The 26,433-nt window shown below is 38.3% G+C and overlaps 2 protein-coding genes across 3 annotated transcripts in view; both read right to left on the minus strand.

Moving 5' to 3' along the window:
* The window catches only part of IAH1 (isoamyl acetate hydrolyzing esterase 1 (putative)), a 7,444-nt gene extending 7,295 nt beyond the window's left edge, over positions 1 to 149 (minus strand). Inside the window, exon 1 of the mRNA XM_026845135.1 lies at positions 14 to 149. Within this exon, the coding sequence (XP_026700936.1) occupies positions 14 to 94 (81 nt within the window). The 5' untranslated portion in view covers positions 95 to 149. The remainder of the gene's footprint in view (positions 1 to 13) is intronic.
* A 1,124-nt stretch (positions 150 to 1,273) lies between these two features.
* CPSF3 (cleavage and polyadenylation specific factor 3) lies at positions 1,274 to 25,837 on the minus strand. Of its 2 annotated transcripts, XM_026845133.1 has the most exons (17): positions 25,736 to 25,837; positions 24,978 to 25,075; positions 23,928 to 24,056; positions 22,833 to 23,010; positions 21,108 to 21,197; positions 19,885 to 20,035; positions 17,668 to 17,843; positions 17,137 to 17,295; positions 16,212 to 16,358; positions 15,083 to 15,235; positions 14,572 to 14,680; positions 13,725 to 13,823; positions 12,547 to 12,641; positions 11,881 to 11,968; positions 4,428 to 4,497; positions 3,747 to 3,843; positions 1,274 to 1,470 (listed from the first exon to the last, which is right to left on the minus strand). In XM_026845133.1, the coding sequence occupies exons 1-17, from the start codon at positions 25,820 to 25,822 to the stop codon at positions 1,369 to 1,371; spliced, it is 2,028 nt and encodes a 675-aa protein (XP_026700934.1). In that variant the 5' UTR covers positions 25,823 to 25,837; the 3' UTR covers positions 1,274 to 1,368. The 2 variants fall into 2 exon arrangements, with proteins under 2 accessions (XP_026700934.1, XP_026700935.1); XM_026845134.1 differs by lacking the exons at positions 24,978 to 25,075; positions 25,736 to 25,837 and having other exon boundaries at positions 22,833 to 22,882; positions 23,928 to 23,979.
* Between the last annotated feature and the right edge of the window lie 596 nt (positions 25,838 to 26,433).

Genomic DNA, 26,433 nt, shown 5'->3' on the forward strand with positions numbered 1-26,433 from the left:
GCAGGGCCGCTACCTCCGTGATGGAGTCTCCGAAGAGGACGATGCGGGGCCAGCGCAGGAGCCGCCCGCCAGCGCCCGCCTCCGCCAGCGCCATGGCCGCACCGCCGGACGTCCGCCGGCAGCACCAGCGGCAGCAGGAGGAGGAGGAGGAGGAGCAGCGGCCTCGCCGCTTCCTCTGGGGCGGGAAACGGGCGGGTAAGACCCGCGTTAGTTCTAGCACCGCCCGTGTTTTACCGCTTCCCCTCCTCCTTAAAGGGCTTGTTACTGGAAGCGGAGGCTGGAAACCCGTTTAAAAAACATGCGACATTAAAAAAAAAAAACAAGATCTTTCCTCTTTGGAACAGATAGACATCTAAAGGACAGGACTTATCTCCTTTAAAGACTTGATACTCTTAGCTAATGACATACAATTTGGAGAGGAAAGGTGCCATTAATTCTGCTAATACCAATAATACACTAACTGTACTAACACACTAATACTGCTATAAAGATTACTGGGTGCCAATTTAATCAGCTGAGAAAAGGGGAGAAAATGTATGTGTGCAAGAGAAAGTTATTTTGTAGAAAACTCACTTTCGGAGGACATTTTCCAGTATGATTTACCCCAGCTGATGTGAAGTATCACATTTGTATCTGAAACTCTTCCCTACATTCTGCAGTTTCTGGTACCCCGTTTCACTTTGCTCAGAAGACCATGTCACCAGCAGTGAGTGACAGGGCTGTCAGTGGGAGCAGATGTGTGCTGACCACCACAGAAATAGTGACAGGAGCCATTTGCACTTGAGACTGTTACAGATCATAGGTACTGACTTCGCCTGAAGGTGGTTTAAAGCTCCTGTTAACCCCGGTATGCAAACACGAATTCCATCTTCAGTGTGTTCAAGCCCCCTTTGACTTCAAGCAGCTACAAGCGTGCAGGTCATTGCTACCTTGACAGAAACAAAATTATATACAAGCTTGATTCTGAGCACATGCAAACCTGAACAATCCAGTTTATCCTCCAACTGGTCCTTCATCTTCAAAAATACAAAACTCTCTCAATTTATTTTTTGTAATTCTAAACTTAGATAGGTTAAGATTTTTTTCTTATATGCGCATATAAGAAAAAAGAACATATGCACGCTTTGTTGATTTTATTATGATCTATACGCACAAATAACTATTGTGTGTATAGATCATTGCTATATGAGAACCTTGCTATATAAGGTTGCTCATCTGTTATTTCAAAGAACTCAGCAGTTTCACAGTCACAAAATTGGTATGTTTGACTTGCTGAAGAAAAAAGTTTTATTTACTCTTTAAAAATAGTCCAAATAAAATGAACACATAGAAAATTTTTTTCTCATGTGTCCTAGGTATCTACAGAGGTCAGTACACTGGGCTGAGGGCATCATAAAGCCTCTGTGCAGCCAACTCCACCATTTCACGAAGGGATTCATCATCTTCACTTCCTGGCTCACAGTCAACTGTCTGGGAACAAAAAACAGAAGTATGTTAGAACAACTAGCACTTCATATTCCTTTTCAGCATGTGAAGAATGCTCATAAGGGAAAAGTGAAAAGTAGTCATGCAAATTGAAAAGAAAGTTATCAAGAGCAGCACTGTGTGTTTTTAAATGGTCTGCCAACATGTAGAGAAGATTTATGTTCAGAGATTTATTCAAGTCTGGCTGAGGAGCAAGAAAGTTAATCTTCATTTTTATGTTTGATTAATAACTCACTTCAAAAGTACTATATAAAATGCATTAAGTTCTAGACATTACATTTAATTCAAAATCAAATAAAACCACACAAGATTCAGTCTTTGGAGATTTCATTTTATCTGTGAATTCACCTGCACTTTCTTAGGTTAATACTGTAAAACACGGACATTCATCACAGAGGTACAGACACCTCTGCTCAGGGAGTCTCCACACTGATGTTCCCACACCCAGAAAATAACATTTACCTCAAAATAAAACCCCAAAGAGATTAATTTATCACTAAAACAAGTCTTCCTAGAGAAGGATGCCCACCCCAAATATACAAGTTGATCAGTATTCAAGCCAATTCCGTGACTGACCACTCTACCTCAAAAACAAAGGGCAGCATTTGTATAGTAATACAATACAATAAATAGACTTTCAAGGCTTTAAGACTGTACCTTCTCTAATTCAATATTAACTTGTTACTCTTCCCAACAAGTAACTCCTTTCAACCATAAAGTGGGTTTTGTGTGTGTTGGTTGGTTGGTTTTTTTTTGTTTGTTTGTTTGTTTTTTTTTGGGGGGGGAAGGCATTTGAAATGGCAAATATGCATTTAATTTTATCTAACAATGCTGTTAAGGGCATGTTAACTGTAAGAGCCTGTGTTAAGACTTAAAGTGAAAAAAATAAATCCACATCTCACCATAGTCAGATTTATTCTAAATCGATTTTTCTTTTAAAGCTATTAATGTCTTATAAGAAGATACATATGCACATAAAGAAAGATCCTGTAAAACTTGGTTCACAATGGCACAAGCATGCCACTGACAACACTGTATGTAAAAAAGGATTAGAAAAGATATACACTGTTGTGGTCGAGTTGCCATTAGGGTTTCTGTCAGTACACGTCTTTTAATAATGATATATTACAGTATATGAAAATGAAATCTAACTTCTCGGTTAAGCAGTATGCATTTTTTCCAGTCTTGTTACTTTTTTCTCTATTGCAAGAGCTCTTTTCAGCAGTCCTGTATTTTTCTGTACTATGTATACACTGAAATGTTGCATATGTTTATTAAAAAGCTGAAAAAATATGACACAGCAGGCATTGTGTGTTAACCACAAGACTGTAACTCACAATCCGCAAGATAATGAACACTCGCTTGTTTTGTTTTCATAGGTTACATATTTTGGGCAGCCACCAACCTTTTCTTCTGGGTATGTAGAACACCTGAAATATTTGCTGTGGTCCCTGACAGCAGCATCTAGAGCCACTCTAGTGGAATATATTACTACTACGGGTAGTGGTAATACATTATATATTTTTAATATATTATTAAGAATGACAGAAAGGCAACACATTAAAATGCTTAAGGACATGAAGGGCGTTGTTTTAACCATTCCTTACAGTTCCACATTGTTTGAATAACTAGGTGTGACAGCTTCTTAAAGCAGCCTTCTGACCTGCATGACATCCAATTCTGAACCTAGCTGGTAAATTAATAAAGTATTTCTTTTTGTGAGTATTTCAGGCTTTCAGTTTAGCTACAAAAGGATCAAGATGACCAAAATTTTTATTAGCATCATTCCCATTTTATAACTGTTCAATTATTCAGACCAGAGCCTATGTTTTAAGAGCATTTTAAAAAAAATTCTAGGTTAAATCAGTTTCTTCTCTACAATCTTTATTAATTCTTATAGAAGTAGAGTTGCTGAAAAATACTGGGTTTTCTTCCAAATTTACTGCATTTGTTACATAAAAATTGCTAGCATTTTTTTAATGAAGAAAACTCTCTAGGAAATGGTTCTGTAATAATCTCAGTAAACTCAGCTTGCAGGCTGGGTCAGTATTGCTCTCAGAAAGGCTGGGTACTGATCAGCTGACAAGAATGTCAATGAAATTAATGGGAAGTCGATGAGCGTAAGTTGTTTTCATACCTAATACAAAAATATTTCCTTAGCAAATGGGTACACGATATTCTAGGCAGCACTGTGTACTAGACTGGCGACTCACCTCTGCTTAACAGAGCGCACACAAAAGCAAGTGTTTTGCTGTACATACCCGAGTGTCCAGTGAAATGTTTGCCGTCTTTCCATCTACCGTGATGCACAGGACAGAGCCATCTTTTGAACTCACACAGTCTTCTCCAAACATATCCCTAAAACAAAGATCTATGTTGTGTAACATGTGGCCAAACAGCAAACTTATGTTTTTCTTTCTATTAACCTTAGGGTTCCAAGAGCATTTTCTCAGCAGGGTATCTCCTTCTAGCAACTATTATTTAACCCATTCACATACAATTAACAAATACCAATCTGAATTATTATGAGAGTGGGAGTCACATAACAGTAAGTATTTTACTGAAATAAATCTTATAAGTTAACGGAAAGATTTCAAAAGAGGCAGGATTTCTGTGTAAATAACACAATATACATCAGAGTAAATTTTAAAAGATACATGATCCAAAAAGGTATTTTCATAACCATATGTGGCATAATTTTGGGAGACAACTTTAAAATCTGCTTCTGGAAGAAATAACTGGGCCTTGTACTAAAAATTTTAATGATGCTGAGAATTTTTTTTCTGTACTTCTTTCTTTACTTAATTCCTGGACTTCACAGAAATTTGAAATAAATTTGCATAAAATATTTTAGACTTATTTAAACTGTATTATACTAAAACTACTGTATTTACATCATTAACAGTGATAATTTTCCTTGAGAAAAATATATGCAAACTTACTGAAGCATGATCTCCATTCTCTTCCTATACACATCCATATCTACTTTTTTTGAAATTTTATGTACTGCAGCTGAAAAAAAAAAAATTAATTTCACAGACATTTGCTGGGAGAATTGACTAATTGATACATCCTGGTTCCTAACTGACTTTGATGAAAAACAACCCAAATGCTACACAAGATATATATGTTTAAACATTTTATAAAGAAAATGTATTAAAAAATGATGGAAGAGTCAAGGAAGTACATAAATTTAAAATATTTGTTCCCTGTACTTAGATTTAAAATAGAAAACTTTGCAAGTCTAATTCTCAGTTTTTAATTCTTTTTAAGACTCATTACTTCTCACATTTCCTTTACTAAAAAGTGAAAATATCTACTTTTATTAGTTGTTTATCATGCTTCCTTTTTCTGTTCTTATAGGAGAATAACACATCATGGAAGCTAGGAGCATACAGAGAATACATAAAGTAAAACTGGGCAGCAAATGTGAGTAGTAGTAATAGGCATAGACATTCCTGGAATATATTTCAGCATAGTGAGGTTGAAAAAAAAAATAATGATAGTGGTTTTAGACTTGGTTTTGAAATCAAGAGGTAGTTTAAAACAAGTAATTTTCATTTGAACATAATTATTTAAGTATTTGATCATTAAAGGAGTCAGAAATCTCCATAGGAAGAATTGTGAAAATCACTACCTTTTTCACTAATGGATAAATAAAACAATAAGGCTTTTTAAAAACTAGTTTTAAATACTTCTAAATCAGCTGAAGGATTCAGAGGACTGAACACAATGGTAGTGAGAATAATTTCTTAGAAATTCTTTGAAGAACTTCATAATTGCAAGAGACCGAGCAAGTGTTACCTTAAAAATTTACCATCTCTTAGATTAAATGTGGTAACTGAATGTACTAAGTAAAATAACTTTATACTGGAAATAAGGTAAGAGCATGCAGATGGTCAGCTGAGCAACAATAACTTAAGATATTTTAATTCAATCACTTGTGATCCTGTGTACATACTCTAAAATACACAGGTGCAAGAACTATTTGGAATGTGTTTTTATCCCAAATAAGGGCATAAAAATCCTGTAAAAAACACACCTGAGATTATCTGACAGAATCACCACCATGAAACATGAGAACTAACACTAAAAGACATGTAAAAATACAAAGAGGAATAATTGAGGGGGGGAGAACAGGGAACTGTCACTAACAAATCGCAGAGAAAGTGTGGACTACCAAAAGCCAGGCCAAATCACATATCACAATAGGAAATTAAAAGTTTTTTCCAGCCATATAAAGAAAGAAAGATAGGGGGGAAAAAAAAAAAAAAAAAAAAAAAAGAGGTCAAAGTGTCATCTGGAATTAGAATTTCTATTTTTGGTTAGTTTCAGCAGAGCAGAATGTGAGGCATGGCTAAAAGAGCTGATACATACAGAAGATTACCACAACCAAGATAAGAAAACTACACTCTGAATTTGTTTAGATCACGGTGACTGTAGAACCTTTATCCCCAAATAAATTAAGAACTGCTATGTGAATTTATAATCTCAGGAGAAAGGATTTTTACCAAATTTGTTGAGTCAGGTATGGGACTAAGCACCTAAGGAACACTGATTGCTATTTTATATAAAATCATTAAAATATACAATAAAAAGACAAGAGGAGTAACCCAGGGAAAATAAATGCCTATTTGTCTATATAGCTCTAGTATTTTCCATGCTAGGAAAGAAAAATCTACGGAAAGTGTTATGAATAAAACATCACGTGGGGTTTGCAGAGACAGATCAAGCCAGACCCCTCACTATCAGTCTCTGGCAATTTAAAATTATCATTTATTTTAAGGATATATTGTAGACTTTGACCATCAGACTTCAGTAGAGGATCTGATCCAGAATGACATGAAAAACCCTTAGGTAAGATGAGAAGACGTGAACCAGTACAGAATTTCTAACACAGGTTAAAAGGAAGACGATCACAGAATGAGTTGACGGGGAAGTCCGAGGCTGAAGGGGTGACACATACAGGATACGGCACAGGATCTGAGACTGCTCTGAAGGCTTCCGGGTTCAAGCGCACACCTCATATGTGTCCTGGGTTCGTGTCAGGAGGACTTCCTCATCTCCTCCCCACCACTATAGTTCCCACACAAATGAAAAATGGGCACTAAGGTCACATGTGCTACTGGTCCTCTATTTTACGGTCACCTGCTGGGCACTACAGACATAGCACATGAATTTTTAAGGTTTGACCTTGGGATTAATTTAGTAAGAACTCTACTCATATTGCCCTTATGCTGGCAAAACCCAACAAAATCAATCACCAAATAGTATTACTTTTATGTAACACCCAAGGAATAGAATTTTAGGTTCTGCTTGCCTAACCACATCCAAACTGGAGATGAATAATGCTCTAAGATGGATACCCAACTGTCACTTATTTCACTAGCTGAGCAAGGGTACACAAAAGCAGATTTTGAAAAGATCTTTGTAAGTAAAATAATGTATATTCCAAGTAATGATGCAGGTAGTGGCAAAAAACTGATTTTAAACCCTAGAAAATAAAAAAGATACATCCTTATTTTATTTTGATAAATGGATTATCAATAAATTATCTGTGTTACTGTGTTGCCAAGCTGCCAACATTTATCCTCAGTGGCCAACCCAATATTCAATACTTGATGCAGATTCTTAGCACAGTGACATACATGTTCAAAAGTAAAACAGTGGAATAAATAAGATAAACTGTCATCACTAGCAATCCCAACAAAATTGCTGTCATCACTAGTAATCCCAACAAAATTGCTGTGATTCTTGAACAGCAACATCAAACCCAGTATCTGATCATGCTATCGCTATCCAATAATATTACTTGGTTACAGGTCTGTGCAAGTATAACTGTGAAGTTAGTCTGACTTTTTTTAAGCATGGTCTACTTAACTCCTGATGTACAGTCATAGGAATGACACTCATGAATGGCAATCACAACATTCAAATAAGAAACCGAACTATTTAAACGAGATATCCAAAAAAAAAAAAAAATCTAAAGTGAGCAACATTTAACTTACAGAATCATAGAATAGTTTGGGTTGGAAAAGACCTTAAACATCATCTAGTTCCAACCCCTTTTCATGGGCAAGGGGTTCCTTCCACTAGACCAGATTACTCAAAGCCCCATCCAACCTGGCCTTGAACACTGCCAGGGAGGGGACATCTACAGCATCTCTGGGCAACCTGCTCCAGTGTCTCATCATCCTCACAGTAAAGAATTTCTTCCCATCTAATATAAATCTACCCTCTTTCAGTTTAAAACCATTAACCCTCATCCTTTTACCACAATCCCTGATAAAGAGTCCCTCCCCATCTTTCCTGTAGCCCCCTTTAAATACTGGAAGGCCGCTATAAGGTCTCTCTGGAGCCTTCTCTTCTCCAGGCTGAACAACCCCAACTCTCTCAGCCTGTCCTCACCAGGGGGGTGCTCCAGCTCCCTGATCACCTTCGAGGCCTCCTCTGAACCCACTTGAGCAGGTCCATGTCCTTCTCACAGTTGGGGTCCACAGAGCTGGACACAGTACAGCAGATGTGGTCCCACAAGAGTGGAGTAGAAGGGGAGAATCACCTCCCTCAGCTTCATGCTTCTTTGGATGCAGCCCAGGATATGGTTGGCTTTCTGGTCTGCAAGTGCACATTGCTGAGTCATGTTAAGCTTCTTGTCAACCAACACCCCCAAGTCCTTCTCAGCAGGGCTGCTCTCAATCCACCCATCACCCAGCCTGTATTTGTGCTTGGGATTGCCCTGACCCATGGGCAGGACCCTGCACTTGGCCTTGTTGAACTTCATGAGGTTTGCACAGCTCCACCTTTCCAGACTGTCCAGGTCCCTCTGGATGGCACATCCCTTCCCTCCAAGTGTGTCAATCGCACCACACAGCTCAGTGTCATCAGTGAACTTGCTGTGGGTGCAGTCAGTCCCACTGTCCATGTCACCAGCAAAGATGTTAAACAGCACCAGTCCCAATACTGACCCCTGAGGAATACTACTCATCACTGGCCTCCACTGGGACATCGAGCTGTTGACCACAACTCTTTCAGTGCAGCCATCCAGCCAATTCCTTATCCACTATGGTCCATCCATCAAGTCCATATCTCTCCAATTTGAGACAAGGATGTTGTGCAGGATAGTGTCAAATGCTTTGCCCAGGTCCAGGTGGATGATGTCCATTGCCCTTCCCTTATCCACCAATGCTGTAATCCCATCATAGAAGGCCACCAAATTCATCAGACATGATTTGCCCTCAGTGAAGCCATGATGGCTGTCACCAATCACCTCCTTATTTTCTGTGTTCCCTAGCATCACTTCCAGGAGGATCCACTCCATGATGTTACTGGGCACAGAGATGAGACTGACTGGCCTGTAGCTCCCCAGGTCTTCCTTTTTTCCCTTTTTAAAAATGGAGGTTATATTTCCCCTCTTCCAGTCAGGAGGAACTTCAGCAGACTCCCACGACTTCTGAAATATAATTGATAGAGGCTTATCAGCTTCATCTGCCAGTTCTGCTAGGATCCACGGATGCATCTCATTAGATCCCATTGACTTGTGCGCCTTCAGGTTCCTTAGATGGTCTTGAACCTGATCTTCTCCTACAGTGGGCAGTTCTTAATTTTCCCAGTCCTGCCTTTGCCTTCTGTGACCTGGGCATGTGGCTGGAGCGCTTCCTGGTGAAGACTGAGGCAAAAAAGTCATTGAGTACCTCAGCCTTCTCCATGTCCTGGGTAACCAGGTCTCCCATTTTTCTTCCAGAGAGGTCCCACGTTTTCCCTTGTCTTCATTTTATCACAAATGTACCTACAGAAGCTTTTTCTGGTTGCCTTTGACATACCTGGCCAGATTGAATTCTATCAGGACTTTGGCTTTCCTAACCTGATCCCTGGCTACTCAGACAATTTCTCTGTATTCCTCCCAGGCTACCTGTCCTTGCTTCCACTCTCTGTAGGCTCCCTTTCTGTATTTGAGTTTGTCCAGGAACTCCTTGTTCATCCACACAGGCCTCCTTGTGTTTTTACCCGACTTCATCAGAAGGCATCATTCCCGAGTTTGGAAGAGGTGATTCTTGAATATTAACCAGCTTTCTTGGGCCCCTCTTCCCTCCAGGGCTTTATCCCATGGTAAACTACCAAGCAGATCCCTGAAGAGGCCAAAGTCTGCTCTCCTGAAGTCCAGGGTAGCGAGCTTGCTGTGCACCCTCTTCGCTGCCATAAGGATCTTGAACTCCAACATTTCATGATCATCGCAGCCAAGGCTGCCCTTGAGCTTCTCATTCCTCATCAGCCCCTCCTTGCTGGTGAGAACAACATCCAGCATAGCACCTCTACTCATTGGCTTCTCTTATCACTTGGAGAAGAAAGTTATCATCAATGCATTCCAGGAACCTCCTGGATTTCTTGTGCCCTGTTGTGTTGTCCCTCCAACAGATATCGGGGTGGTTGATGTCCCCCATGAAGACCAGGACTTGTGAATGTGGGGCTGCTCCTCTCTGTCTATAGAGGGCCTCATCTGCTCAGTCTTCCTGGCTGGGTGGCCTGTAGCAGACCCCCACTACAGCAGCACCTGTCCCTGCCCTCCCTTTAATCCTGACCCATAAGCTCTCAATCGGCTCCTCCTCCACCCCCAGGCAGAGCTCCATGCACTCCAGCTGGTTGTTGACATAGACACCCCCTCCTCGTCTCCCCTGTCTCTAATCTTCCATTCCAACGCTCCAGCTACAGGAGCCATCCCACCACATCTCCATGATGCCAATAAGATCGTAGCCCTGCAGACGTGTGCACGTCTCTAACCCCTCTTGTTTATTCCCCATGCTACATGTGTTTGCGTAGAGGCATTTAAGTTGGGCCCCTCATGAAGCCGACCGACTGGCTGGAATTCCTTTGTGCTGCTCTTCAGGTGCTCTCCTGTTGACCTGTGATCCCTCAACAGGCTCTGGGCATCTATTGCTGGCACTGGCATCAAGCTGGTAGGAGTGGGATAGATTGAAGTTCCCCACCCCCAGCAACTTTAGTTTAAAGCCCTCTTCACGACCAAAGGTGCTCTTCCCCTTCTCTGACAGATGGACCCCACCAGCCCCAGTAGACCAGGTTTCTCAAAGCGAGCTCCATGGCCTAAGTAGCTGAACCCCTGGCTGTGGCACCAGTCCTGTAACCAACTGTTGATTTGCCAGATTTGACTGGCCCTTTCAAATCCCTTCCCTTTGACTGGGAGGACTGATGAAAAATCTACCATCTAGCTGTGTTCCAGAGTCTCTTACTGCTGCTCCCAGGGCTCTGTAATCCCTCTTGATACTCCTCAGACTGCTCCTGGCTGTCTAAGCCAGCGGATAAGTCAGTGGACTGTACAAGACTCAGTAGTCTCTTGGTGACATGCCTGACACGAGCCCCTGGTAAGCAGCACACCCCTCTCCCGAGTGCATCAGGTCGGCAGATGGGTGCCTCTGTGCCTCTCAGAAGAGAGTCACCTACTGCTGTCACCCATCACCTTTTCCTAGTGGCACTGGTTGTTCTATGGGGAGCAGATCAGGCTGCCTTACTCAGCTCCAGCATCTCTCCCAGTGCGACAGGTCTTTCCTCTTCAGCCTGCAGAGTGATGAAGCAGTTCTGCAAGGGCACCTCAGGCTTTGGAGGAAGTCTCTTACTCCTGCAGGACCTTGCCATTGCCAGCTTCCATGCTTCTGCATTACTGCCCCCCTGACTTCCACGTGTGCTAGTGGGGGTTTTTGGATGTTTGGCCACGGGCTGTGGGTCCACTGCAGACCATCCTTGGAACCAGCTGTCTAACTCCTTCCCAGTCTCCCTGATGCTCCGCAGCCTTCTCACCTCCTCCTGCAGCTCAGCACCTACTGCAGGAGGTCCTCACCTGGGCACACCTTTTGCAGGCAGCTCTGTTGCCTGTCCCTGCTCCAGGAGAAAGGTCTGGGCACTTCCTGCAGCCTGAGGCCGGCTCTGCAGCCTCTCCCTTCAGCAGCTCCATCTGGGGGGAGGCAGGTGCAGACCCCCAGCCAGAGCTGCAGCCTTTACTCTCAGACAAGTGCCCGCCACCCTGCCATGAGGGCCAGGGAGGACAAGTGCCCTTGGCCTGTGCAGATGGTCACAGAACGGTGCCTGGTTGCTGGGTTATGTGAACTTCAAGTCTTATTTTAAATAAGGTCACATTTTCCACAGTCAGCTACCAGTTGCCATATAAGAGAAAGTTTCAAGAAAGTTTCAAGGTGTTAAAAATGATGAAGACCAAGTTGTAATTCTGTTTTTAAGTAGCAAATCTTACTCCCCAAAATGTTTCATAAAGAGAAGTAGTACAATAGGAGGACTGCAAATTATTGCAAGGTATTATATCCCTCTAAGCTTGATATATAAAAAAAGACAAAGAAATGTCTCAGTTAAATAATCATACACTCAACTTAATACCTTTCTGTATTTTGGGATTTGACTGAACTTCCAGTATCACTGTTGTCACGGTGTCTGCATACATATCATTAGCAGGATTTGCCACCCACTGAAAGATTAAAAAAAAAAAGTTCACAATTTGATCCCACTATTTGGGCTGAGTGAATAACACAACATAAAACCAATGTAACATTCATCGCATTTTCCTATTTGCTTTTCTCTTGAGTTCTGGCCTCAAATGACTGTCATACAGTTTACACCAAATTATTAACTACTTTTAACTTGGTATATTCCAGTAACTTCCCACGAAAAATTCAAGCTGTTGAACGTTTCTGAATACATTTCTGAAATAATTATTAATTACCACAACTATTTTTGGGGAGGATAGAAGGGGGGAAGAGAAAACACCATTTGACATTATTTCCAATTACTATCTGTCAAATGAAAAAGGGCATCAAATCTGCCATTATACTCGAGTCACAGCAAAAAAGAAACTAGCAGTGGCTAAATGAAACAACATGCATCAACACAGGACCACAGCTCAAGGAAAACTTTGTTCAAACTTTCATTCTATTTGTCATCAAACAAAAAACTACCTGGAACATTTAATTCTGCATGCCATCTATATGATACTACTTTGCAGAAACTGAAGAATAAAATACTTTTTTCTCCCTCACCAATGCCCACCTCAAGGACTACCATGCCTGGTTCCTGGATCACAGTAATATTCTTGAAAACCTTCAGGGCTGGTTTTTGCTGGATTTCTATTTCTTCTACATCACCTAAGAAATGGCAACAAATGGGTAGCAAGGATAAAATTATACTGAAAGCAAGACTAACTTTATCTGCATAAGAAAATAGGTAATTTTAAGGATAAAAAGGGTTGTCTGTTATCACAACTGCTCAGAGCAGCTTGCAAAATGGAAGTACATACTCTTTTCCCTGACCTGACAATATTATTTTCTTTGTTCTGGATTGTTGGGGTTTTTTTTAGTGTGCTGGTACTGGCCACTTAACTTGTTTTGAATTCTCATATTTGACTGGCTTAGTACACTAATGTGAATACACCAATGAAAAAGACAATAAATGAGAAATTTAGTGCTCCATTTGCCATTAGCCAGCTCCTCCTGAACCCTTAAAGGATAATCCATTACAGAAGCACAAAGCTTAAAACAAAAGCATTTATGTGCCAGGTAGAACTTAGGTTATGAGACCTGAACATCACCTGAGTAGAGGTTTTCTCTTTGCTAGCGATATGAATTATATTCTGACCCTAGAGAAGAAAAATAAATCTTGAGCTTTAAATGTGTGAAGACATCTTGCAAAGTGTGTGTGCCTTTAATGAACTAGGACAGTAGCTGCCCCTAACCTTTACAAAAGCTAGACTAGTGGCAGATTTAAATGGCTTCTGACTCAGAAAAAGCCAACAAGGTCAGATTCTTGCCTCTTGGGGAGGGACAGAAGAGGCTGTCATAAAGGAGGACAGAGCTTTTGGTTTTATTAATTGGATGGCATTACCCATTCTATTTTGGGTCTGGAGATAAAAGATAAATTAATAAATTTTACATCAGAGTGGCTATAGCACTCACCTTGGGGGCTGACAGAAGACAAAAATCGGCCTAGGCTCTACATTGCTATATGCTCATGATTTTCTAATACAGCTACAGCAGAATCCCCGCAAAAGGATATGCCATACTTATGAACTGGATCTGGCAAAAGCTGCATAGTCTAATGAAAATTGTAAAATATGAAACAAACTGTGGCATTTCAGTTACTTGCAAAGAAATTTCCACTCAGAAGACCTCTGAAAGCTGTTTTAAATGTTGACCACTATAAATCATGCCCGTGTCTTTCCAAATACGCACCAGTAAGCTTTTGTAGCTGATAATAAAGCAGATTAAAAGGGCCTGTATATGGAATGGCTTGTGTCTGTGTTACAGTGCTCATCGCCAAGTCTGTATAATCTGAAAGAATTTTGAAAAGTATGCATTAAAAATTACCCCTTTGAGTTTGCTTCCTAAAAAATAAAATTGCCACTATAGATAAATAATGCCATTGATTCATTTAAGACAGAGGGTTGAAAAAGACAACTTGTAAAGAGGAGGGTGTAGCATCTGTTGTAAGATGAATAATACATTTGTGGTTAAGAAACCAGCAAGAGCTTGTTATTACACCCCTTAGAGGCAAACGATGAACTAGGACACCAGAATTGCTTTCCCCAAAGTTCTTCAGAACTTACGTTTAGTTATTCTTCTGTTTTAGAATAGATCAATTTCATTAGTAATAAATAGCATAGGAGCAATACACAGATATTTTCACTGTACTGTAGCTTTTTACACAAAAAACTGACATTTTAGAAACTGGCAGGGCAATTGATCAAGGTGCAATTCTGTTCTCACTGGTACGTTTCATGCATATTCATTCAGAGGAAGAAGTTTTAAGTAATCAGAAGGGAAATGGAATTTTGCTTTTCCTTTACAGAAAGAATAAAGATTTTAAACTTCAGTGGACAATAAATTGAATGCCTTTTTTCTTGCTACAGCAGTTCAGAACTTTAGGCAAAACTAAACCAAAATAAACCCAAGATGTTCACTAGTTGCTTATCAAACATAAAATTACAGATAAAACCCCAGTATAGTATGTGTTTTAATGACAGAAGAAGGATACAGTAAGTTTCAATTACCTACTGAGCACCTCACTGTCTTTACTTACTGGAGAGGTCACATGGTGAAAGAATGTGATAGTTAAAATTCCTTTTAACTAGAATTCCAGAAATTCTCTGTCCTTGTTCTGGTTTCTTATCAGCTAAAGAACCCATCACCTGGAAAGAAAACAATCACACATCGTGCAACAACACAACCTGAAGTATTCATAGCTTAAAGGTAACTATGAAAATGAAATGTAGTTTTCTCAGAAAAATCAAACATAGTATAAAATTAACTCTGAAAATAAAAGGTCAGAGTAGCCAACAAACATTGAGATGTAACACAAGAAAGGGCTGGAAGAGTGAAAAGCCAAAAGAACCGAAACAAACCCCACCAAAAAGCCCGTAAAACCAAACCCCAAATAAACACTAAACACAAAACAGTCACATACATACTTTTGAGTCCCTGGAAAACACACAATCCAAAACCAATTAAAAACAGAGGCTTGAAGGAAAACGTGTAGTTTTTATCCCCAAGGAAACTACTGTTGTACAGATAATAAAACACTGATTTTATACCTTGGCAAGCTTCTCTCCTCTGAAGTTTAATGTCACAGCTTCAGTATTCCTAGGATTGTGAACTTCTATATGAACTTCATCATTATCCTCATATTCCCTTATCAGTGCTGCTTTCAATCTGGCCATTTCATTCTGCTCACCGTGAACTAAAATCTACAGAAAGACAGTTTTCCTTTTATCAGAAGTTACTTGTTCAATGAGACATGATTAGTAAACGATTATCCAAGAAAACTCCAATCTTGTATTTCATCTTTATAAAAATGTAATTTCATGAGGTCACAATAAATATTAACTCAATTATATTACTTGGTTCTGTATGTCTTTGAATTCTATGCATTATTCAAAAGCCTAGATTTCACCATGTTGAGTGTTAGTAGAAAAATACATGCAAACAAGCAGAATGCATTACAGAGATTCCATTTAACTTTTCATACATACATTGTTCTATTATGAAAGGAAAGTATTAAGATCAACAATAAAAGTTAGTTAGCTTTACAGTTTTGTGTCTGCATGTAGATAAATATACACATAATAAACATGCAATTCCGAGAGAATGCTTCATAGTTCACAGTCTTTGCCAAGTTAAGCCCTCTTTTCTTTTGCTATGATTTGTTTTCTTTCTTATCTGTGCTTGCACACTGATTCTCCTTCAGTTTCAGATCCTAGCTCCCATTTTCATATTCTGGTCCTTCACACCTGCTCCCTGTGATGTGCTCATGCTTTTCCCTGCAAGCACTGCCCTTTGTCTTGCTGCCTGCTACATACCTTCAATGTTTTCTTGTTTTTCTTGGGGCAAATTCCAGTGAATTATTCCAATACCAGTGTCCCCAGCTTAATGTTGTCCTATGCAGTATCTTACTTGTACAAAACACCGCTGAAACAGGTTATGGACTGTACCACTTTCTTGAAAGTCATCCCCAGATATCCCACATACAGACAGTCAAGAGCAAGTTCTTCTTTACTTTGCTAAGGTAACATCACAAAAAAAGGTCAAAATTTCCACCTTTTATTATTCAAAGCATAGGGCTGCTGGCTACTGCTAGACACCAGTACCTGCCTTGATGACTCAAGGCTGTGAACTGGTTTGATGAAATGCCACTCTGAAGAAATGGGTATCATGTATACTAACCACATGTGGAGGTTTCAGGGCTCGGATAAATTCACTAGTTTGTTGATAATCTGTGTGAGCAGAGAAAGAAATGTAGTCCACAGACATCTTCAGTGGGAGTTTTTGCCCTGACATAGTTGTGATCTCTTCAGGTTCAGACATAATGTGCTAGAATTAAAAAAAAAAAAAAAAGCACTTGAAACAAAAAATTGAAAGCCTCCTACAGACACCATATAACTGATGCTTTACTTTTCAAAAATCAATGAAATAATATTGGCAGCCAGGTTAAATGTGAAGAACTGAAAAAAATATCTCAAATTTCACAAAACACACACTCAAAAATGAAAAAAGCATTCATAACACACACCATTTCATCTTCTGCATCCTCAGCAGATCTGGGAGTTCATTCTTCTTCCAGATATATCTTTCTCAAATTTGCATCGTAACAAGTATGTGACTTCTATCTCTAAAGGCAAAACTAGATGCTCTGGTTGCCCTTTGCTGCTGGAATTTGGAAGGATGGATTTAATTCTCTACAACCAGACAGTGGCACAACATGAACAAGGCAGTTCGATCTCGGACACACAAGTAGCATTAGATTTAATATTGACTCCTCTAGAATTAGTGTTACGGCTCCCCTCTCAAAAAATTAAATGAGGAGGATCTAAAGATGGAGAAAGGCATCAATCGTTCTTTCTTATAACAAGATAACTGCTCCTAGAAAAGACTGATCTGTGTAACATCACTGGAAATAGCCAGATGCACATTTTCTGTACCTTTCATTAGCATTAGCCAAAAGCAATTAGTTTTGACTATGTACGTAAGTGTACCTGACAACAGTCTTCTCAGTATATCCAAATAAAGACACCTACTATCGGCCAATTCTTTTTAAACATAATATGAATACTACTTCATATTAAGAAGTTGTGGCACATTAACAACTCACCTTAGCAAGCGTTCCTTCAACACAGTACCCTGCTATAATTACTCCATTTCTCTTATCTGTGCACCAGCTTTCAAACAACTCTCTGGATAAGCCGCTCTGCATCATGCCTGGGGAAGCCATCACAACACTTGGGCCAATATCATCAAAATGATCCATACTCTAAATGGAAAACCAGCAAGAACATCAGTTACCATAACTCACTTAAATGAAGGACAGCCTAGCTGCACCCTTGAACAATGTACAAGTAGAGTCCTATGTTCACAGATTACACCCCGTCCTCATAAAAAATGCCCTTTGCAGCAAAGTTCCTCCTACTGATGCCCGTAAGGAGCAAATTATAAGCACAGGGGGATCTATAGCGAAAGAAAAGTTGGGAATAAGCTCCCCTCAACCAACCCTCTAAACACTGGGATAGCAGATAACTCAGACCCGTACCTAATCAATCTATGAGGATAATAAACACTCAAACTGTTCAGCAAATAAGAACTCTTCTGTCACCCTTCCTCTTCTGTAGCCTTATCTCAAGCTTACCTTCAAATTACTAATGTGCTTGAAAACAAATGGATTGTTGATGTTAATTTGCTTGCGGATTTTGTCATTCATGGCATTGACATACGTCTGATAAACTGCCATACATTTCTTTGCCAAAGAAGAAGCATAGTATATAGGAATATCATGGAGTTCAGGATGATTCTGCCAGTATTCATCTAAAAAAACAAAACCAATGAAAACAAACAAAAAACCCAAGCACCAACCCAAAATACACACAATCCTGCCCACAGCATTATCTCCAAAATGCATGCTTCTCAAATGTTAATGCTTCTTGCAAAACAGATTTAGCAGTTTGTTGTTTTTTTTCATTTTGATTAGAGAAAATCAGAATCACAGACTTTTTTATTTTCACCTGCTCTACTAAGGAAGAAAAAGCAATCACCAACTAAAAATGTATACAACTAGTAAAAACTAACAATCAAACAAACAAGAAAAAGATCAATTTCTGATATTTTTGGCAGGTCAAATTCCAATCAATCATGAACTTCAGCTTCAAGGTATGGAGTATACATGATATTACATAGCAATAAATCTACATTTACAACAATGCAGGGTTTACCATACCACAGCAATAAAGCTAAAACGTCTCTGTCAAATATTAATTATACATCTAACAGCTAGGGATATCTGCACATAGATACGTTGGTGAGAATTCACTCTATCAAAGTTCTGTAAAACAGATCCACAGATCTCTGGAGGCATGAAGGGATCACCCAGTTATCAAGCCTGGCTTCCCATATATCGCCAACAGTTAGATTTTACAAGCTTAACCGAAACAGAAAGAGGAAAAAAGCCTTCACAAGCCACATCTTATTTTATCACTGATGACAATAGCCCTGACCTTTACAAAACACAAAGAAGAGATCTGAATGCAGCTATACAAAAATAACTTACTTGTTTTCCCACTTGAATACAATTCTGCTAGTCTAAAACATTTTTATATTGCACAAGTGAGGAACAATCATCCAAAAATATTTTATATTGTCATACAGTATGGAAAGAAGAAAAACACAGAAGTCTGCAGACTCAATTGTGTAGGCATGTGAGATGCAATTGCATTTTCTACCTAATTAAGCATCCAATTGCATGTCTAGCTTTAGTAGATATATTTTCAAGCTTATCTTTAGAAACCTCACTATAATATCTACACACAGTAAAGAGAGGCAAACATATTACAAACTAACAGCTGCACAAGATTTAAAATGTTCAGGTTTTATCTCCTCTATAAAGTAAAAAAAAAACCCTCCGTCAATAATAAAAGCTTAATAAACCTACAGCATCAAATACTACTCCATGACTAGATCCAAATTCCTTATTAACATTTGAATAGACCAGTAACACAATTTGAAAACAAACTAGTTTCTAACTTGAGCTAAAATGAAATGGAAAGTGAGAAGAATTTCAAGTATTTTAGGTAACACTTTAGATTCAACACCCCTAAAAGTAAGTATTTTGACATAGTTATCTTTTGATCTTGCCAGCATTTGCATGAGCAAAAAGACTAGTGAAAAATCATGCAACATTGCACAAATTACATGTGCTAAAAGGAAGCAAAGAAGCCTGGAATTAACTTATTTAAAAACTGTTTTATCAGAAGTACCTTCTAACAACTACCTCTGTTTTATGTGAAGTAGCTTGTTATGGTCATGTATAATTCCCCCCTCCCCCACATTTTTGCTCTTCTTAACAAAGCCTGATTTGCTTTCATATAATAATTAGGACTTCAGAAATGCTGGAAGTGTCTGCTATGGTCTTCTCAGCTTTTTCTATAAAGATTTCTTCACATAGGTTTGTGAATGAAAGGGTAAAGGTAGTGATTTTTGGAACAAAATACACCTTTTTTTAGCAGTACAGTTTAAATAGAACAGTTATTGTGATTGTTTCCTTTTCAATCTGTAGTAATAGTCCCTGTTTTCTGAAATCCTGATTCAGTAAGATTCAGAAATCACATATTACCACGCCATTATCCTTTCCTTTCTAGGTGCCATCCTACCTCACAAAGAAGAACTGCCTTGGTTGGTTTATTGGATTTTTTACAGTTGAACAAACATGCATTATATGTTCTCAGGTAATTAACACAATGGAAAATGGCTGAAGAGTTGTTTAAAAAATTATTATATCTGAAAGACTGCACATGAAAACATTCTCATTTAACTTTATATGCCTTTTATTAAGAGGAGCTGGGAAGGTACATACCTAAAATTAGAAGTAGTTCTTGAGCTCGACCCAGGGCAAACACAGGAATAAGACCTCTACCTCCTCTATTTACAATGTCGTGAACAGTATTACAGAATCTTGCCTCTCGCTCTTCCCTTTTTTCGTGAATATGAGTACCGTATGTGGATTCCTACATATAGAGAAACCGAATAGTAAAAGTGCTGACACAGAGACTAATTCTTGATCTACTCCTCTGAATCCAACAAGAAAATGCAGAAAAACATACTGGTGTTAACATGGTGGGGAGGGGAGGGAGATGGGTGAGGTGAAAGGAAAAAAATCAAACCCACCCCCAAATCACCATAACCACCTCCACCAAGATAAATAACCAAAATTTTGCATCCCCCAAACAACCCCTCCCAGCAATTTGGAAAGACAGATCCTGTTAGAAGAAAACAAAAAGAAAAAAGTTATAACTATTAATGTTGAAACCTGCTTTTAAGAGGTTTCAAATTTAACATACTTATTTTCGTAACTGGAAATGCTGACACTGCTTTGATGAAGGGGTTATCATGTTAACAAGACTTACTAGTGGTACACATGCCAGTTTAGAAACACCTAGCCTAAAAGATAGGAATTACACAAAATACAAGATTTTGATGTGACTTAAAATGAAATTATGTTACAGAAAGCAGTTAGAAGGGACACAATAAATATAATTAAGTGTTACTCTGAAACATATCCCACAATTTGTTTCCAGATAAAACTGTTACTTTTAAAGTCTCCACTGAGCTGCTGATTTTCCAAATGTGGATTCAGAATAAAACCCTTTCGCTCAGAAAACAAAACAAAACAAAAATATGGAGTAGCACTCAGGGCACCTCCACCCAGGACAAATTCACAGCATAGTTGGGTTAAGATCAACTAAAGATAGATATCTGGCTAAACCGGAGTTTGTGCAATACATCTAGCCAACATAAGTTGAAACTTAATAAATCTCCCATCTTGAAAATGTTTGTCTTGGGGCTTAAGGAATTTCATCGGAAGAATCATAAACAAAAATTAGACTTTTTAACACAGTGAAAAGATATGTTGGGTGTGTTCTGAACACCAAGTGTTTGGATATTTAACACAAATCACATACTACCATTGTCAGAAAGACACTACTCCACTGCCTTTCTCATTCCATTTTAGCTTTAAGTAAGTAATACTCCTACACATATTTAATTACTAATATAAAGAAATAATTTTGTAAAACTTACAATTATAAGAATATCAGGTTTAATATTGGGAATCTCAGCTGCCATCAGATGTCTGTCTTCCTGTCTTGAGAAATCACCTGTATATAAAAGCTATTGGAGACAAAGAGAAGCAGTATTTTGATTACAGGTTCAAAGAGGTCTGCAGTCTTTAAAAAGCTGTTGTATAGGAATGATATTTTGTAAGAAAAATGGTTTTAAGGAATTTATGATAAAAAGGTCACTTTAACTAAAGACTTCTGATGTGGACACTGCTTACAACATTAGGTCAATAGTACTACAATACAAATATTCTACCCACAATAAGTAAAGGTATTTCAAGTAGTGCCACAATTCCAACAGAACTAGGTGAACAATTATTAAGATTTTATTTTTTGTTTGGATACGAAGGTGACATTTTTAGCCTTTTACATACATGCACTGACCATTAAGAAGTAAAAATTGACATAACAGAAAATACAGCAGGTCTTAAGTGGAAGTAGAAAGTAAATAAAACTGCATTTACATATCAGAATGCAAATATAGTGAACAGTCCAATAAAATTACTTATTAAAAATCCTAAGATTTTCTGATACTACAGAAATGGCTGTGATCTAGCAGATTTTCCAAACAGAATAGATCATGTTCCCCATTATACCAAGAAGTAATTTGTAACTGTTACCAATTTTTAACTCAGGGTGGAACACAGCTCTCTGTGCCCAATATGATGGTTTCAAAACTGAATATCTTTTACTTAATAATCATTCCACTGATGAAAACATGAATAATAACAAAACATACAGTCAGCAACAGCAGATAACTAGTCTACAGGTAACCTATTATCACATTCCTCATTTGTTTCACAGAAGAGTAAAGAAAATAATGGATATTAAAACCCAATTTGTTCAAGTCATGCACAGTAAGAGGGAAATCTCTTTCTCCATCATGCCTTAATCAGAAAACAAATAAACAGAAGGCAGTAAGATATCTAAATTTAACTGTAAACATTGTACATTCAGTTCTATTTCTATAGACTTTTTTTTTAAATTTTAAACTTTTAACATTCTCGATCATTATTAAACTATGAACAAAGTCCTACTCGACAGCAAGCCTCAGGACCATCATCTCTTTCCTTTTCAAGGCTGTATGACACTTTCCTTGGGCAGTGATTAAATTACTGAACTCCAATTCATGAGATAAGCTTGAAATACCTGGTTTTGACACAGTGCTGCCTGTGATTATATGATGACTTATTTAATCTCTGTGCTAATAATAATACTATTTCTTTAGGTACTTTAGCATAAGAATATTATGAGAAAAACATAACTCACATACTCTGACAAATGCCATTTAAGCACTCAAGACAGGCAGACATGGTAAATCAGAATTACAAAACCAAACATCTGTTCATAGATTTTACTAAAATGCAGCTTCTGTAAGACTGCCTCAGCTATCAGCTACCTCTGAGCAGACCAGCAATAAAAACTACATGTTTACTGGTTCCAGGTCTGAGTCATAATTCACTCCTGTAAAATCCAAACATCCTACCTGGTCCAACACACATGTCAGTTGCTAGTTCTAATCAATAAGAAAATACATGCTCTAAGTCAAGGCCTCCCACTTTGACTTGAGTCCAAGTCTATTTGACAGCTCCAGCCACAGTGGTGGGGCTTAACTGACAAGAATAAGTAATCAATGACTACATTAGAATTTAGGCTTGATTTCAACTTTATTATAAAAAGAAAATACCTTCACACCAGCTATTTCAATCATAAACATGGCTGCTCCCAGAACGTGGCCTGCGTGGTAACACCAGAATTTGATTCCTGCCACCTCTTTCACCTCGTGGAAGTTGATGGTCTCAATCTTGTCCATGCTTTCTTCGAGGTCTGTTTCTGTATATAGCATGTCATCCGCTGATATATTACTGGATATAAGTGAAATGGCTAAATATCAGCTCATTTTATCAGCTCAGATTATTTAACAGTTGGAAAAAAGCACCCTGGATTTTTCCCCACTGACACTAAGACTTCCATTCAGTAATGCTACATCTCCCACGTTACAAATTAAGTCCTGGTACTCTAATGTGGTTCAACTAAGCAGAGGTAAAATAAGTCTTTTCAGTTCAGAATCTGTTCTGTATTTATCTAAAAGTACCAACAGATTTCCATCCCTGGACAGAGATCTGCCACTTATCTTGTCCTCAGAAACCTAACTAAACCACATTTTTTACCATCAGCCCAGAACAAACAAGTTAAAAGAAGACTGTTTATCAGGTTTCTGACCCAAGCTAGAATCTGCTGAGTTGAGGTTATGTTCAGGACTACTGCATTCACATAGAAAAGATGCGTCAAGGCATGTAACAGAAGAAAAAAAAAAAAGACAGAAGAAACCTCAACCACATGTAAGTAGCAGAGCACTCCTTGTATATTTAATATTTAATCTGACCTTGTTCTTAAGAGTGATTTGTATATTTAGGGGCTTAAAATTCACTACTTCTGTGAAGCTTAAGAAAAAATAAGACATTAAAAAGCATGAGAACAAGAGTGTCTTAAGAGAGACAGATGGGGAAAAAAGGAGATTCTATTAAAGGTCCAAGTCAGACAAATTAAAAGATGAAAGAAGGAAAGATTTTTTTTTTCCCCCTACTGATAGGAAATTGTCTGAGAGACACATTGTCCATGAGACAGTAAGATGATTCATTACTTCTAACCTGGTTATAATGTTGATATTTGTGGCAAGATCCAGGTTCAGACACCTTTGGTGGGTTCATCTTAAGTTTCCTATTGGATATACAGGTGAAATAACTGAGGACTTGAAGAGAAAACCCATGGGACAACTTACCTGACTTTGACATAGTCTGAAAGAAGCCATCTGTAAATAGCTTTTGTGGCATGAGTCATAAATGTCCTTCCTTTAAAACTTGTTTTCTGCAAAAACCATGGTAAAGCTCCACAGTGATCTAAATGGAAACTTGAAAGACACACAAATCCAATTAATACATTAACGTTGCACAAAACTAATATATACTATATAATTCACTACTTCACTGGATTAACATAGTGTCATGAAAATCCAGAAACAGAATTTCAAACCTCATTGTTTACTATGCTGGTCTATATTCTGTACACTAGTGACTAGAAACATCGCCAAGAAAAGGATAAGAGTAATGCAGGAAATTCTCCATCAATTGCAAAGGTTTTCTCCATATAATTTCAGAATTACCTTTTTTGTAATTTAAAGTTTAGAGGGAGAATATAACAGGAACACAATAAATGTCAAAGATACTAAAACAAAACAAGATAACAGATGTGATCCTAAATGTATATGTTGGACACTATAGATTAAAACATGAACTAGTACGATAAAATTATCTGGCCACACTTCTATTTTGACCTATCTTAAGAAGGTACTTTTGAAATATAGGTAAGACAAGCACATACCATGAAAACTCGGGATTTTTTAGACCCAGTTATGACTGGTTAAATCATTTAGAAATGGCTCTCCTTGTCTCTCAGCCACTAAGCAATATTTAAACCACATTCAAAGCTTGTGTAAGTCTCTGAGAACATTTTTCATTCAAAGCCAACAGAGCAAAAACCACAACCAATAATTTTCAGCAGTCTTTATGTAGAAAACTTATTCTAGAAGCTGCCACAATGGTATTAAAGCAGGCCAGGTTATAAAAAAAGTCAGACATCGCAGTGAGCTTCAAGAAGAGTTGTAATGCCAAAAGTGACTGAACATCCTTAATTTAAAAAAAGCTGGAAACTAAAATTTTGTCATACCATTACCATCTATGTAACACCTATTTTCAGACTCTCTTAATAACCTACAAGCAAACACGGCTCAGACCACAACCTCAGTATATTTGCTCTTTTAGGTGCAACTCACTGACTAATTAGGAGGAGATCAATCTCAGCAGGATCTATCAAATCAATGTAAGGAAGAGCATCCATTCCTTCCAGTCCAGGATGGATTCCACAGTCAAGCTGAAAAATGAAAGAAACGTAGAAGCTTTTAACAGAACATATAAAAAAACCCTCTTCTACTGTGGTCTAACATATAGTTACTAGTGACTGGTAACTTTTACCAACATGAAAAAGAAGTATTTTTTCCTTAAACACTGCTTTTAGCATTGGTTTTCACATCTTGGACTTCTTTCTAAATAACTTATCTCTACAGGGAAACTGATCATCTTTCAAAAGATCCCAGTCTTTGTTTCTAATTTTGTACTTATGCAAGCCTTGATTCACACTTCAACATGCATACACTGGTTCTGTAGAGTCAGGTATTATTTCAGCCACCATCTGAGAATACAACTGGAAAAGGGAGAGGGAACATGTACATGTTTATACAAGACTGTTTACACATAACTGCTGGTAAGCATTAACCTTAGCATCTGCTGAAACCTAATATGTGCAGATTTTAGAATCTATGCTTCAGACACATACATTCTGTTTGGGGATACAGATTTCTTTTACAGAACAGCCTCTGTAATGCCTACAATCATATATGCTAAATTGTCCCAGAAAGGTACAAAACATGCCTCTTCTAGCACAGTGGCAGAGATCGATTTAACCTATGACATCTTTCTGTGATCTGAACTACCACAATGAGAGGGCATACTAACACATTCTTGCAATAATTACCATTATTTTTCTTCCTTTAAACTCCAGAATAATGCATGACCTTCCTACTTCTTGGCCAGCACCTCTGCAAAACAATATCAAAGTCATCAAAATTAAAACAACCTACACCATATAGAGATAACTGTATCCTGGATGCCTTTAGTGGGGTTATTTTTCTGTGTAGAAATAACAACTGCAAAGTCCTTCTAAACTCAGATATGTAAAGTAACTGAACAGTTATATTTATCTCAATGAAAATGAGATCTTATTTAATGCAGCAGAAATAAAAAGAAACTACTTGGGAAATTTATTTTGGTCTCTTCTGATTTTTAATGCACGCCTACGGACTCGCCTCTCAAAGTATCCAGGTGTATAATGAATGGAAAATTTACTTAAATAACAAGTTACCTTGGGCTGAATAAGCCTGAAGTAGCATCTTCAAGTTGTCCAGAAGACAACTCTTGGGATGCTACTAGAAACACCTTCAAATTGCATTGGCATCTTTACCAGAGAAAAAACAATAATTAGCTTAAAACACTACAACACCCGCAATGCTGTCTAAGTGCAAAAGGCAAAAAAGCGGCTTTTTGCTCAGGCAGCGCAGGAGGCAAGGACGCCCTCCTCCCGGCCCAGGTGACACCAGCCCGCTCGCTAGAAAAGCTGCCAGACAAAAACCAGGAGCGGGGGAAGGGAGGGAAAAAAAAAAAAAAAAGCAGAAA

This window comes from Athene cunicularia, assembly GCF_003259725.1.
Source record: "Athene cunicularia isolate RWA chromosome 3 unlocalized genomic scaffold, athCun1 chr3_part1, whole genome shotgun sequence".
NCBI classification, from domain to species: Eukaryota; Metazoa; Chordata; class Aves; order Strigiformes; family Strigidae; genus Athene; species Athene cunicularia.

Excerpts from the sequence above, each read along its gene's own strand:
- CPSF3 (XM_026845133.1), bottom strand. The coding sequence starts at position 25,822 with ATGACTTTGATATTGTTTTGCAGAGGTGCTGGCCAAGAAGTAGGAAGG. Across the intron at positions 23,011-23,927 it reads TCAGACTATGTCAAAGTCAG|TAATATATCAGCGGATGACA; the intron begins GTAAGTTGTCCC and ends ACTTATATCCAG. Across the intron at positions 4,498-11,880 it reads AAATCCCAAAATACAGAAAG|CTGCAGTACATAAAATTTCA; the intron begins GTATTAAGTTGA and ends TTTTTTTTTCAG.